Source organism: Labrus mixtus, chromosome 7 (genome assembly GCF_963584025.1).
Source record: "Labrus mixtus chromosome 7, fLabMix1.1, whole genome shotgun sequence".
NCBI classification, from domain to species: domain Eukaryota; kingdom Metazoa; phylum Chordata; class Actinopteri; order Labriformes; family Labridae; genus Labrus; species Labrus mixtus.
In genome coordinates, this window is record NC_083618.1 from 20880397 (window position 1) to 20893329 (window position 12933).

The 12933-nt window shown below is 42.2% G+C and overlaps 2 protein-coding genes across 5 annotated transcripts in view; one reads left to right on the top strand and one right to left on the bottom strand.

The window, feature by feature from the left end:
* Positions 1–12933, top strand: part of atrip (ATR interacting protein) — a 486763-nt gene that overhangs the window by 70556 nt on the left and 403274 nt on the right. The window lies entirely within an intron of this gene.
* arhgef10la (Rho guanine nucleotide exchange factor (GEF) 10-like a) overlaps positions 42–12933 on the bottom strand; it is a 144482-nt gene continuing 131590 nt past the window's right edge. For all 4 annotated transcript variants that reach the window (XM_061041226.1, XM_061041224.1, XM_061041225.1 and 1 more), the window contains 3 exons: positions 9354–9525; positions 2367–2489; positions 42–1263 (listed from right to left, as the gene is read on the bottom strand). In XM_061041226.1, the coding sequence (XP_060897209.1) occupies positions 713–1263; positions 2367–2489; positions 9354–9525 (846 nt within the window). In that variant the 3' untranslated portion in view covers positions 42–712. The remainder of the gene's footprint in view (positions 1264–2366; positions 2490–9353; positions 9526–12933) is intronic.

A 12933-nucleotide genomic window follows, 5' to 3' on the forward strand; every position in this document is an offset into this window, starting at 1 on the left:
AAACAGGAAACAGATGAAATTCTGTCCTTTTTCTAAAAAACAAAAGAGAGCAGAGATTGAATTTCGGAGACACAAAAGAAGGTATCGTACATTCACATTGTATGGGATGAGAGACAGGCTGGCGAAGCTAATAAAGTGATGCTAATGTGCTTTGTGATGCAGTGGAAGTCCCCAGCTTTCCGCTCCAAACAGATGGGATCTCTCCCTCAGGATCAGATAAAAGATGTCCATCTCCGACTCTGCCGAGCGTGGCACATTCCACAAAAAAAGACGGCTGCCTCTCCGAAGCCGAGCTGTCATGGCTGCTCGCACACAAGTCCTTTCGCATAAAATAAATGTGGCGGACCACATTATCGCAGCCATGATGAGGTTAAATTGAGGCGTATCAGTCTTAACTAATGCAGGAAGAGGAACCGATCGAAACAATCACAGGGAGCTAATGTGTGTCGGCCTCTGCTGCTGCTGCTGCTGCGGGGGAGATGGTGACACACAGTCCTCAACATTCAGAATGTCCTATAGGCTGACGGTACCTCTAGTAAACAGTATATATGTCCTTATTCCACAGGCTGAATTATAGCATGTCAAGGCCTGTAACCGCGGCAACTCCTTCTCATCATGTATTCAAATCCCTTGAATTTATGGAACGAGTGATTCGAGGCTAAGCTGTCCAGACATCTATAAATACACATCACCTTGCCATATATTACCCAAATCACACTGTCAGTGGGAGCTGCCAAACCATAAGAATATTCTCCAAACCCTCCCCGCTTGTCCTCGCCGCCGCCGCTCCTTCCTTCAGTCTACGGAAGCCCTTCCCTCCGGAGATAACGGCCGCAGAGATCACCCTGTCTCTGCGTCCCCCGTCCCTCTCACAAGGTCGTCCCCTCACCCACATTTCAGGGTCGTCGCTCAGCTCGTAGATGGATCCGTCCTCTACGCTGTGCTCCAGGGATTCCAGGGAGGAGTCCGAGGCCTCGTCGCCCAGCGCCGTTAAGGGCCGCCCCGGAAGTCCCGATGTGGTGCGCAGCTTGTACTGCAGCAGGACGCCGCCGCGCCCTTTGCCCCTTCCCTCGCCCTGGTAGGAGCCAGATTGCTGCAGGGATTCCTGGGAGGAGGTGTCGCTGCGGTCCTCGCCTCCGCAGGCGGAGTCCGGGGCATCGCCCACAGAGTCCCTCTTCAAGAGGTCAGGAGACAGAGAGCTGGTGGTCGCTACCAGGAAGTCAACAGGCCCGCAGTGAGCGTTCAGAGACACCATTCCCTTTCCTGCAGCAGCAAGACAGAAAGAAGATTTAAATATCATCCAGGGAGGAAATCTATCCTGCTCCTATAGGAGGCTGAGGTCATGTCGTTCACAGTTAAATCAGGTTGTTTTGATTGAGCGCCCCCTGGAAGCTGAATTTAAATACTGTCCGCTTAGGGTTTTCTGTTCAAATTAACTCCTTTTTTTTTTTTTTTTTAACTTTAAATCAAATGAAAGAACTTCACGGTAAGTACAATGAACATTAGCTTGGAGGCTAACGTTGTGTTGCTCTGAATCTGCTCCATCCGTGAAGTTTGGGGGTTCAGTGACAAATGTTCCCCGTCACAAAACAACTCCCTTTTCTGGCTAAAGATGACTTCTCTTTGTCTTTTTTTGGTCTTGATGCGTTTCTTCTTCTTCAGTCTAAGTGCGATTCACTGATGGATATGCTAATTCATCTGACTTTCCATGTGTTGTGGTCCTATCTTTTAAGGATTATAATCGATCTTGATATTTGAAGGACCGAGCATGACGATGCCAAATGAAAATATATCAGTAAGTTAAATAAATGCTAAAGTAAAAGGTTTTAAAATATAGGAAAGAAAGATATGTTTTTGTTGAAATGCAGGGGGTTAAATTTAAAACATGTCGACCTCCATAGGTAGAGTGACATGGTTTTCTTATTCTGTTACATCCCTCCTCTGCGTCAGTCACACTCTGGATGGTACCGTACGTCATACACACTTAACTGTATTTATCTTTTATTTTCTCATGCTGCCAAAACAAATAAGGGTAGCTATATGTGGTGTTGTATTTACATTTATTTAATAAACTAGCTTCGAATGAGACGGTCATGACGTCCAGTTTGTGTAGGTGGAAAACTTAACAATCTCATTCACTTTTGATTATCAACAAATCGCTGCCGGGCAGTTTTTAAATTACCCGAGAAGAATATATATACACAGCTATATCTGCACTGATTCCCAGAGCGGCTGGAAAAATGTGAAGTGTGACCTCAATAATGTGCGGTGCACAGTCATTTTCAGGAAGAAAAAAAAAAAAAACACTCTGCTTTTCTTCTGACCTCCGGAATGGCCACTCAGTCCCCCCATGATCTGATCCATACCTGTTATTTTGGGGATGCCCTCCAGTTTGGGAACTGGAAGGGTGATGATTAAGCCCTGGGCGGTGCCCACCCAAAGCAGCCCCTGGCAGATGAGGAGACTCGTTACTCGTATGCTCTTCTGACCTGAAATACAAAAAAAATACAAAGACACAAGAAGGAAACCATCACTGACTGTGTTACACAATGAGAGGGAACTACACCGGACTAATGGAACTTATAAGGAATACATGTGGCTAAAAATACTATACATTTTAGAAAAGGGATTAGAGCAAGACAATTATGAATAGAGATGCACCGATCCACCTTTTTTTTCTGTTCCAAACAGATTCCAATACATTTGTGGCGATGCTGATATTTCTTTTTATCATCATTAATAGTCTTATTGATATTGTTGGTATTTTGTGAAAGGCTACACAAAGCTGCAGTCAACCCAGCTTTGCATTTCTTATTCAAAAATATTACCAAATAAACAAAGAAAATTGTGTAAAAATTAAAATAATTCCTAAGAAAAAGTAATTTCAACATTGTGTCATAGAAACAGGAAGCAGCAACAAATGTGAGCTTTTCAAATTAAATCTTTTAAACTGAAGTATAAGAATTGTACTTTTGATGACATAGAAGGAGCTGTTCCATCTCCTCTGAACGTCGTCATGGAGACGATTTGGGGTCACTTCTTATAGTTCAATGTTTTCAAAGTGAGACTCTGCGAGATCAGAATGTTTAAAGTGCCCGACCAGATTTCTTGATTGGTGACGTACATCTGCGTCATCTGTCTGAAATCAGGTGCCTCAATCAGTCTGTGTTTTTAGTAAAGTCAGATAAATAGGAAAGAAAAAACTTACTGTGAAGTATTTTAGATTGACAATTGTCTTTCCTTACTTCAACCACAAAAATGTTTATGTTAAAGTAATTTTGAAAAGGGGAAAATGAACATATTTAATTATATGTGATAGTTTCTGATTTGATTCAAGTTCTGTGATCAATCTTTTTTTTAAACAGTCAATGATGAGTGAATTATGAACTATCTGTCTTTCTATATTTTTTACAAAATGGCACAGAGTTTGAAGAAGGTTTTATTATAAGCAAAAGTTTAACAAACATGCTTTATTGCACGAGGTTAAATTAAATGTATCGCAGGTAATCTGTGTTATCTTTGCATCCAGCAGGCTCAGCACATACACAACTCTGTCACACAGTGCTGGGAGTTATGTAAGACTGTGAAAAACTTGGATTTGTCTACCTGCTGCTGACCCAGTTTGAAGAAAAACTCTCACAGACTCTCGATGTAGGAAGCAGGACTCTGTGAACTTTATGTATTTTACGTATTCCAGATCTGAGTGGTTCCTCAAATACTGAGCTTCAAAGATTCACCTCCTACTGAACAAAGCAAAACTGAAATGCAGGGAAGTTATCTTTTATTGATAACATGACAGACACCCAGGAAGCTTCTTCAAATGCATCCATGATAATCCTCCAGAATATGAAGGCCGTGTGGGGCTGAGGCTGACATCATGCAGGGGTTCTTAAGGTCTGTGTGAGCGTGTGGAGACGCTGCTTGATGGATATCTTCATGACATTTGGTTAGTTTTGGTGCAACTTTTGTTTTCTTTGTCAGATCAACAAACAACCTGAAACAACCTTTAAAGGCAGGGTTGGTCATTTCCTTCAGATACATTTTTTAAGATTTTGGTTGAAATTGTCTTTAGGTCCTGACAGAAATTAATAACTCAAGAGCTCTGAAAAAAGGAACAAAGAAAATCCGTCATCTGTAGCAGTTGTAAGCCTGTAAAAACTTCGACCAATGTCTGCCACGAGGTACCAATCTGATGAACCAATCAGAGCCTCCCTTTCTCCCTACTCGTTCTCTACCTCATGTGCACTAGCCCACACTCAAAGCGCATCGCCCGATGACGGAGTTTATACTTTGAGTTAACTCACAGCTGAATGAGACATGAGACGACGTAGTTTCTACACAATGCAAGCGATGAGCTGAGGTCCGCTTCTGGAGCAACAGTGCATGTAAGTGAGGGGGCGTGGCTTTAGAGGGAGCACAGAGGGGTGGAGGTGGGTGTAGACGGCGCACTGAGGGAATACTACTTTCTTAAATCATGCCAGTTTTTAAAAATGATCAACCCTGCCTTTAACTTTAAAGTTCTTAATAGCATCCAAAGTTTGATGAAAGGGAAATGATTTCAATAAGAGATGGCCTCCTACTCATGGACTTTCATAGTATGACTCACTTTAAAACAAAGCAATACAGCAGCCCAGCACATACTCATTAGGGTGTAAAGCACAGAAGCCTCGTCACAGCACTCTCATTTCATACAAGTGAACATAATTCACCTCGAGATCCATGCTGGGTGAACGGACGTTTGAAAAAACTAAAAGGATTAATCATCGGTCGCATTTCATGTCACTCAAAGCACACTCAAATATCAAATGTCAAATATCACCATGGTTACATTTGTCATCTATCAAAATAAGAGTGAAGTCAAAACTCCCTCTGGGTTTGTTGTACTCAGCTCTGTGTTCACACTGACAGGACGGTGCTTCCTTCAGCTTGTTTGTTCATCACTCAGAGGCTCACAGGTTGTTTTTTACTCATGAACCCCTCCCTCTCTTTTTAAAGATTTATTTTTAGGCATTTTGTGCCTTTCTTGGAGAGGTAGGACAGTGGATAGAGTCGGAAATCAGAGAGAGAGAGAGTAGGGAGCCACAGGTTGGATTCGAACCCGGGCCGCCCGCCTGGAGGACCACAGCCTCCATACATGGGGTGCGCGCTCTAATCACTGCGCCCTAGAACCCCTCCCTCTCAAACCGTTAGCCCTGCGACTACATGGGGGAAAAGAGACTGCGCACGCCCACTCAGGGAAAATTTTTAGTAGATTTTTAGGTATATGTATGTGACTATATGTTGCATGATCTTTCTGCCACACTGCTTTGGGCTGGGTGAATAGCATTTAATCTTTTTTAAGTACGCAGATACATGAGAAAAATGATAAATAAACATAATCTTGAATAAAGACAGAGTGTCATCGTAAGAGTTCAACTGAAGGAGAACCAGCAGACTTTCCAAACTGCAGAAAACATTTTCTCTGCTACCCACAAAGAAACAGATAACAACCGTATCAACTTTGAGATGTGTGTTGTCACTTGAAATTGATCGCAGAATCTTGTTTTCAGATGTTTATCACAGCACTTGGCTTCTGCTGCTCTCCGGGATGGGTGGGGGGAGTGTGCAGGCAGGAGGGGAGCGGGGAGCTGAGGGATAAAGGAGGTGTGGCCAAAGATAGCATTGTTTTTTTGGGGTCTAAAAATCTGCTCTAAAAGTCGCATAGTAAGCCTTCAACGGTATCTTTTGTATCTGAGTGAGACACACAGGGTGTCAATTTAGTGTTTGGAGATGTGTGTTAATGTCACAGCTTCAACATTAACTGTTAGAAAAGTAGAGATCTGTGCTTTTAACTCGCATTTGAATAACTTAATATCATAGTTAAACAAGTTGTAACATTGCTTTTTGCAGCTCTCTATTAACTTGACATATGATGCAATTCTGACAGATTTTCCAGTCCTTCGGGGCACTGATTTTTCATTTTCACATCTGCTGATCGAGAATGATGCGTTAGGGAACACACAGTATCTGGTCTGCAGTTTCCATTGACGTGTGCACAGCATTTGCGACAGGAAGAGGGAGAATTGTTCCCTTATTATACATGCACATGTTTTGTTTCCACTTAACAAAAGGGCTGGAAAAAAAAAACAGTGTTTGTTGTGGATTTATTTTTGCATTCTCTCTGTGGTCCCTCGGCTTCTGGCTCCCACTGTGGCCTAGTTTATCTATAGAACCATTTGGCATAATATCCATGGCAACCATAATTGAATTACACCAACCCTCATTTGATCACAACTAAGAGAATGCTGATTTACACGTGTAGCTGAATTTATGTGTTTGTTTAGTGTGATGCTCAGATTATGATGATTTGCATGAGTGGCCCAACATTGTCATTAATTAATTCATGTCACTGTGCAGAGATGAATCATAGCGAGTAGGAAGCTGCTGCTGTGTGTAGAAGAGGAAGTGGAGGCAGAGCAGAGGAGGACAGTCAGCAAACACAGAAGCCACAAGCTTTTAGGTGGAGACCTTGGAGGTGCTTGTGTAAACCAGACTTAATAATGAAGTGCATTTTTAACTCTGTTGCACTTGGACTGTATTAATTGTATTGACGTAGCTGCAGTGACATCACAACCTGGTTTTATGAATCACTGAGTTTGGCAAATGGCTATTTGGTGTTTGTCTTTTTGGGGGGCCAGAAGTAAGGAATCTCAACTTTTTTTTTTATTTTTTTTTTATTTTTTTATTTTTTTACAGTGTATAGTTGCCATGAAAAAAGAAATAAGCTATGAAGTCCAAAATGCATCTTCTACGTGGTTGTAAATATGTTTAATTCTGCTGCAAGTTAGGTTTTTTTATATGGGGCCAACTCAGAACTGACTCACTTTTGGAGCCAGCTTCAAGTGGCCAATCCGGGAACTGCAGCTTTTTGGCACTTACTCGTAATCTTCTTTTCTTTGCAATGCCACAAAAAAGCCTTGAAAAAGTCCTTTATCTCAAAACTCACATCACCTCAGAGTGCATTTGTTCTTTGGTTGGAGAGTTTAAGAGGCAGAGTGATACTTTTGAACAACCACTCTTGGGTTACCATGAAATCTGAAGGTTGTCAGGAGATGTGGGCAGCAGGCATTGTATCTAAGAACGACGATGACGCAGCATAACGACTAAAGCACTCAAGATTATGGAGGTTTAGCTGAACCTCGAGCTATCTTGCAGTCTTTGCAGAGATGCACACACTCTAGAGTGTGTAGTTGGTGTATCATGGGAGCCGGTATGTTTGCCTTAAAACAGAAGATGTCTCCAAAGATAAATGTTCCCTCTGATATGTCACCAAGGAGTTTATTTTGGAATATTATTTTTCACCCTCAGGATAGAACTATTAAAGGCATTAGTAGGGAAGAGATCAGCAGTTTTCTCTGCTTCAAAAACTTCTCTGTTGTTTACTGCAACTAGAAACTCCCTGATGAGGATAAATCACGTTAAGGGGAGAGGATTAGAGGGTATATCATTACTGCATGTCCTCGCATAAGTCAAGGAGAAACCTACAGGAGCAGGAACCCTTTTGACTGAGGGGAATCTGTCAGGATTTCGTGTGCATTATCTGCGGTTGCAGGGTGTCAAAGGGATCTTCTTGTCTCCTGTGAGCTCGACAAATCACAACCTGAGTCAGAGATTCTTTTTCCTTTGGTGGATCTCGAAGACACGAGCCACAAAACTATTTTTCTTTTCACAGAGTTACTTCCCAGAGGGCCGGGGCCTTGAGGCTACCACCCTATACCCTCCAATGTGCTGCATATTTCAAGTGGAGGCACTGACGCTGGGTGAAAATGACCTGTGGGTCACAGGTAACACCCCCTCCTACACCATGGCCAAGTCTGTTCTTCTAAAATTCTCCCCTTGAACAAAATTTAAAAAAAAAGAATCTTTCTCCATTTATTTTTTTGCTCAAATCACAAGAGAAGCCCCGTTTTAATTTCTGATGAGATAAAGCACTACCACAGCTCTGAGAGTTGCTCTAAAAACATCAATCACAGCCTGGTGTGACTTCACAAAAAAGAGAAATGCAACATTTATACGACTTGCTGAAGCTGAAGATCGTACATGCACTGAATGTGTTACAGCCTGAACATGTTTAAAAGGAGCTGATGTTGATTCATATGTACTATACTTTTCACCAGTAGGCACTTTTAGCTACGCTTCATTGCTATCTAATTTGTTTACCGTATTTCACCCATTAAAATAGAAACAAACACCAACACCGGCTGATAAATATTTCATCCATCATGAAAAGACGGCACACAGGAAGTAATGGGCGATCTGTGGCATCCTAAACATACTGCAGTGAGATGTGAAACAGGGGTGAGAGGATTTTAAAGCACAGCAGACGAGAAGGAGAAAGAAAGTGGGCCAAATCGAAAAAGGAATATATCAACTCAAAGTGGAGAGTGGGGAGGTACATGTTGAGAAACAGAGGTAAAAAAAAAAAAAGAAGGGAGGATAGAAAGAGAAACATGGACATATAAAGAAAGACAAGTGTGTTCCCATGGGAACCGTCGGTATGAAAATCTTTAAAGCTGCCATTTTAGTGCTCCTCAATGACTTGATTTTTTTTTTATTAATCCCTGCCTCTAACCCCATGGCTTTATTATGGATTTAGGAAGGCCTGAGATGGATAGTTATTCAGGTGAGTCCCTGGAGGGCGAGACCCTAGGAGCAACTTGGACGAGACAAGAATATCATTCGGGGGAGGAGAGCACCATCAATGTTTAAAATACTGCCCTCTCATTGCTCTGATGTAATAGAGGCAAAGTGGGGCTTTTTGTGGAGAGAATTTTGACACCACTAATTGTCACAAGATTTTTTTTTTTTTTTTTATAAAATGAACGATGTGTTTGTGGTGCACTATAGAGTAAAAGTTGACCTCTCTATAAGAAGACTGAGGGCCTGATTTACTAAAGGTGTGTGTGTGTTGAAACGTGTGTGCAAAGTGATCTACTAACCGCAAGCACTGAGGATTGCGTCTTTAAGTGTGCAAGATAACACACATTGTCCATTTAAGACGTTTGCCTTAATGAATATATGGGACGTTTCTGCCCGAGTGTGCAAAATACTGGGAGGAGAAAATGAAAACAAGTTAATTTAGTACACAAAAAGTGCGATTTACCAAGACTGACAAAAACTGAAATTTGCGCTTGCAGTCATCCTGCTTTCCATCCAAACTACCCATGACATGAACCAGTATAACATGCAAAAGCCTCATTTCAATACCAGCGCCTCCACAAGGTTTGCACCAGTCATCATTCACAACATTTTTGATCCCCTGCAAATCGCACACCAACCAACCGTGCAGTGTAGTGTGTGAGATGAGTGCGTACCGGTGCTCAGCAGCGTTGAGCGTGTTGAGATGTTGATCTCCTGCAGAAGCTCCAGAGTTTCAGTATGAAAGAGACGAATGGAGGAGCCCTCGGAGAACGCCATCCACACCCCTCCACCGGCACAAGCCATGTGTGCAACGCTGACCATCGGGTCTGGATGGACTTCAAACTTCTGTAAAGTGAAAACAGAACAAAACGTTGTTATAGATAAAAGCATCACACATAGCAAAAATAAAAAATAATGTGCCGGGCTAATCACCGATGTTGAAACCGATGCATCGGTGCATCCCTTGTGGAAAATGCTTTGGAATATTCTGAAGGTATGAAAATATAGGTAAACATAGGTATGCGTATTAGAGTGAGACAGTTCACAGGTGATTTATCAGGATGTGATTTATATCAAAACAAATTAACTCTCATGCTCACATCACGAGGCATATCCCAAGCCCCGAATTTTAACTTCAGCTGTTGCTCCACATTCTTCAATAAAGTCTTAACAGTTTCTCCTAATTTTGTAATTTACACAGTCCCTGACACATTAGTCATATTTTTGCATCATTTCCCTGGCTGCTATCTTTTTTTACCAGCACAATGGTAAAAGACAGTTTCAGGCACCCAGTCTTAATGAGCAGCTTGAACCAAATGCAATGAGCCTTATCATGGCGACACATGCAGCCCCTGCAGTCCAAGGCGTGACAAGGACTGGTTTGGGCATCATCTTAGAACTCATATCACTGTCGGAGCATGAGTTGCATGAGGCTGGGCAATTAGTCAGTGAGAAAGAGTGGATAAAGATGAGACCGCAACCCCCCCGACACCTCAACCAAAGTGCACTAGCGGACAGGGATTACCACCTGTTTATGCGCCCTTGCCAATGGGCCCTCTTTTGTTTGGAATTGGGAAAAGGAAAGAACACTTTGATGTGTTTTCTCTCTTAATTGACTCCTCAGCATGGTGCATGCTCTGCCTGGGAAAGAATAGGCAATGCATCTCCGTGTGTTTATTTTAAGTCCAGCCATCATAAAAATGAGATATTCATAATTAAAATGGCAAATTTCACCTTTAATAACCCATCGCATTTCAAATGAGTTGACAAGTTTGTAAAGGAAAACACAACCCTGCAGTATATGACACATTATCATCACATTAATCATGATCAAGCGTGGTGGCTCTAAAAGGGACTTCCAGCTAATACATGGCCGACATGCTGTAATTGTCGCATGCCATCCTGCTCACCATATGTTCAAAACCACCTGGAAGGCTTCTTGGAAACTACATGGAGCCTACACAGACTCATTTGACTGCAAAACACAGGGATCTTAAAAAGTGCTTGAAATTAGTGTCTAAATCATAGATTTCAGTTCCCACTCCAGGCTGTTTTTGGTGTTTTTTTCATATAGTTCTGAGTCCTTTGGTGAAAACATTGATAAGCCCACTGGCGGCAAAATATGTTTTGTCAGATAACCTAATTTTGAACTCGAGTTTAAAACTATTGAGTGATATTAATGACTACATTACAAGCTGCAAATCATACATCTTCCTCCAAACTTGTTCAGCCCCACCGCCATGACCCGATGTTGCTATTGGGTGAAACTTAAAGATCATGAACCGTGTGTTTCTGGTTCCAGGCCACACTTGAATTTCCAAAAGTACAACTCTTTTTTTATATACTTTTTCGTGGCAACACTGAGCAATTCTTTAGCGAAACAATCATTTCTAATTTTCCATCAGATGTCCTCAAGCCTCTCCGCATGAACTCTCCGCGTTTGGAGAAGTTTCCTGATGGACAGTTTTCCTCGTTGTAGCCGTTAGCATTCAATCAAGAAACTTAAGTTAAACTTGGAAAATGCCAGAACTGGATGTCCAGGGCCCCTGGGGGGATAGATTGTGTTTACGCAGATGGCACAAAAGCTGTTGACTAGGAGGACCAGGTTTTCAAGTCAGTGCATGAGGAGCCAGCAAAGAAAGCTTCTTTGAAGTCACCAAGAAGTACAGACCAGATGACAAAACGCAGATCTTTCAGTCAACATGGCCGGAGGAAAACCTGACAGAGGCCGGTTTGAAGGGAATTTTAGTGACAGATTGCAGGCCCTCCTCCTACCGTTTATCTATGCCGTGTCTGACACATACAGGCAAGCTGTATGTTTTATAAAGACACACAAATAATACAACTCGAGTTTTAAAACTTTTCACTCGATGTTCTGTTATCATAACAGGTGACATGGCTGTATGACAAGGCTTTTTAATTGCAAAGCAAATGACATCGACTTCAAACAGTGCAAAAAAAAGATTAAAACTGCATTGTGAAAGAGCTCATGCTTCACATGAGACATCACACCTCAGTGAATGCATTGACAGGACGGAGGAAGACGTGTGTCTGGTTGATGCTAGAGCACGTGTCAGGTGATGCAGGTTATCAGACGCGAGGCAGAGAGCAGGGGGAGTTTGTCCAATAGTTCAATTATCATATACAGCTGAAAAAGGTGAAAATTGTTGCCGAATGTGCGAGAAACACTTAGTGAACATAATTCAGTCTCACATTGGAAAGTTCTGTTGCACATTATAATAACAAAGTCTTCCCATCATGACTCTTTGTGGAGTTCTGATTTGCTTGTTGTCTCTGACATACTCCATCTGTTGTTTGTCTGTAAGTGTATGCATGGTCTGGGTGGACTGTGGAACCGGACTGCCCTCTGGGATGAATACAGTTTTCTAAGTCTTAGCCCCATAATGGAAAGCACATTTATCATGTCAAATTCCTACCACACTTGGCAAGAAACCCATGCAGTACTGTGCAAATCCTCCACAATCAATTCATGTTGGAATGACTGCATTCAGAGATATCAATCTGGTTGTCATGGTTATTGGTCTGACTTTTCAAAAATACCGGTAATTTAAAACGTAAAAGAAAATGTTTGAAAATCTGTCTGGAGAAGGAATTTAGATTACCAACATTTTGAAATAAAAATCAACTCCCCTTTACCTCGAGATTGCAAAAAAGAAACCTGTCTTTATCAATAAAGAGCAAGCCTTCAACACCCCCGTCTCACAGTGTCAAAACAGGAGAAGCACAAGCCACAAGTGTTAACCCCGATCAACAACCTGGTATTAGCCTGCTGGATCCAGTGTAGCTCACAGAGAGATGAGGTGGTCAGTGGAGCTTGACAGTAGTAATGTGCCCTTTCCTCTCAACTCGGCAGTGTCACACTAACAGCAACATTCCTCCTTAAGTCCTCTGCCAGCAGTGGGAAATAACATCGGACCTAAAGCCACAAACACTCCAGCTGCTCTGAACAGCTCATTAGTCCTTCATTACGCTAGGTGACAAGGTGTCTTTGTCCTTTGCCGAGCACTGAGCCCACATTTCCACTCAGAGCTACATCTAGGGAGTGGAGTGGATGTGTGAGTGATCGAAAAAAAGCAGGAGGAAAAAGAAATAGCAATGGGACGCGGAAAGAACAAGGCATTGGCAGTCAGTATTGATAAAAGCCTGTATGTCCATGCGTGTCCTACTTTGTTAAGGTTTGGTTACATAGGAGTGACTGAGACCTCTGCAAAGCGCTGAAGTTTTGAAGCTTGG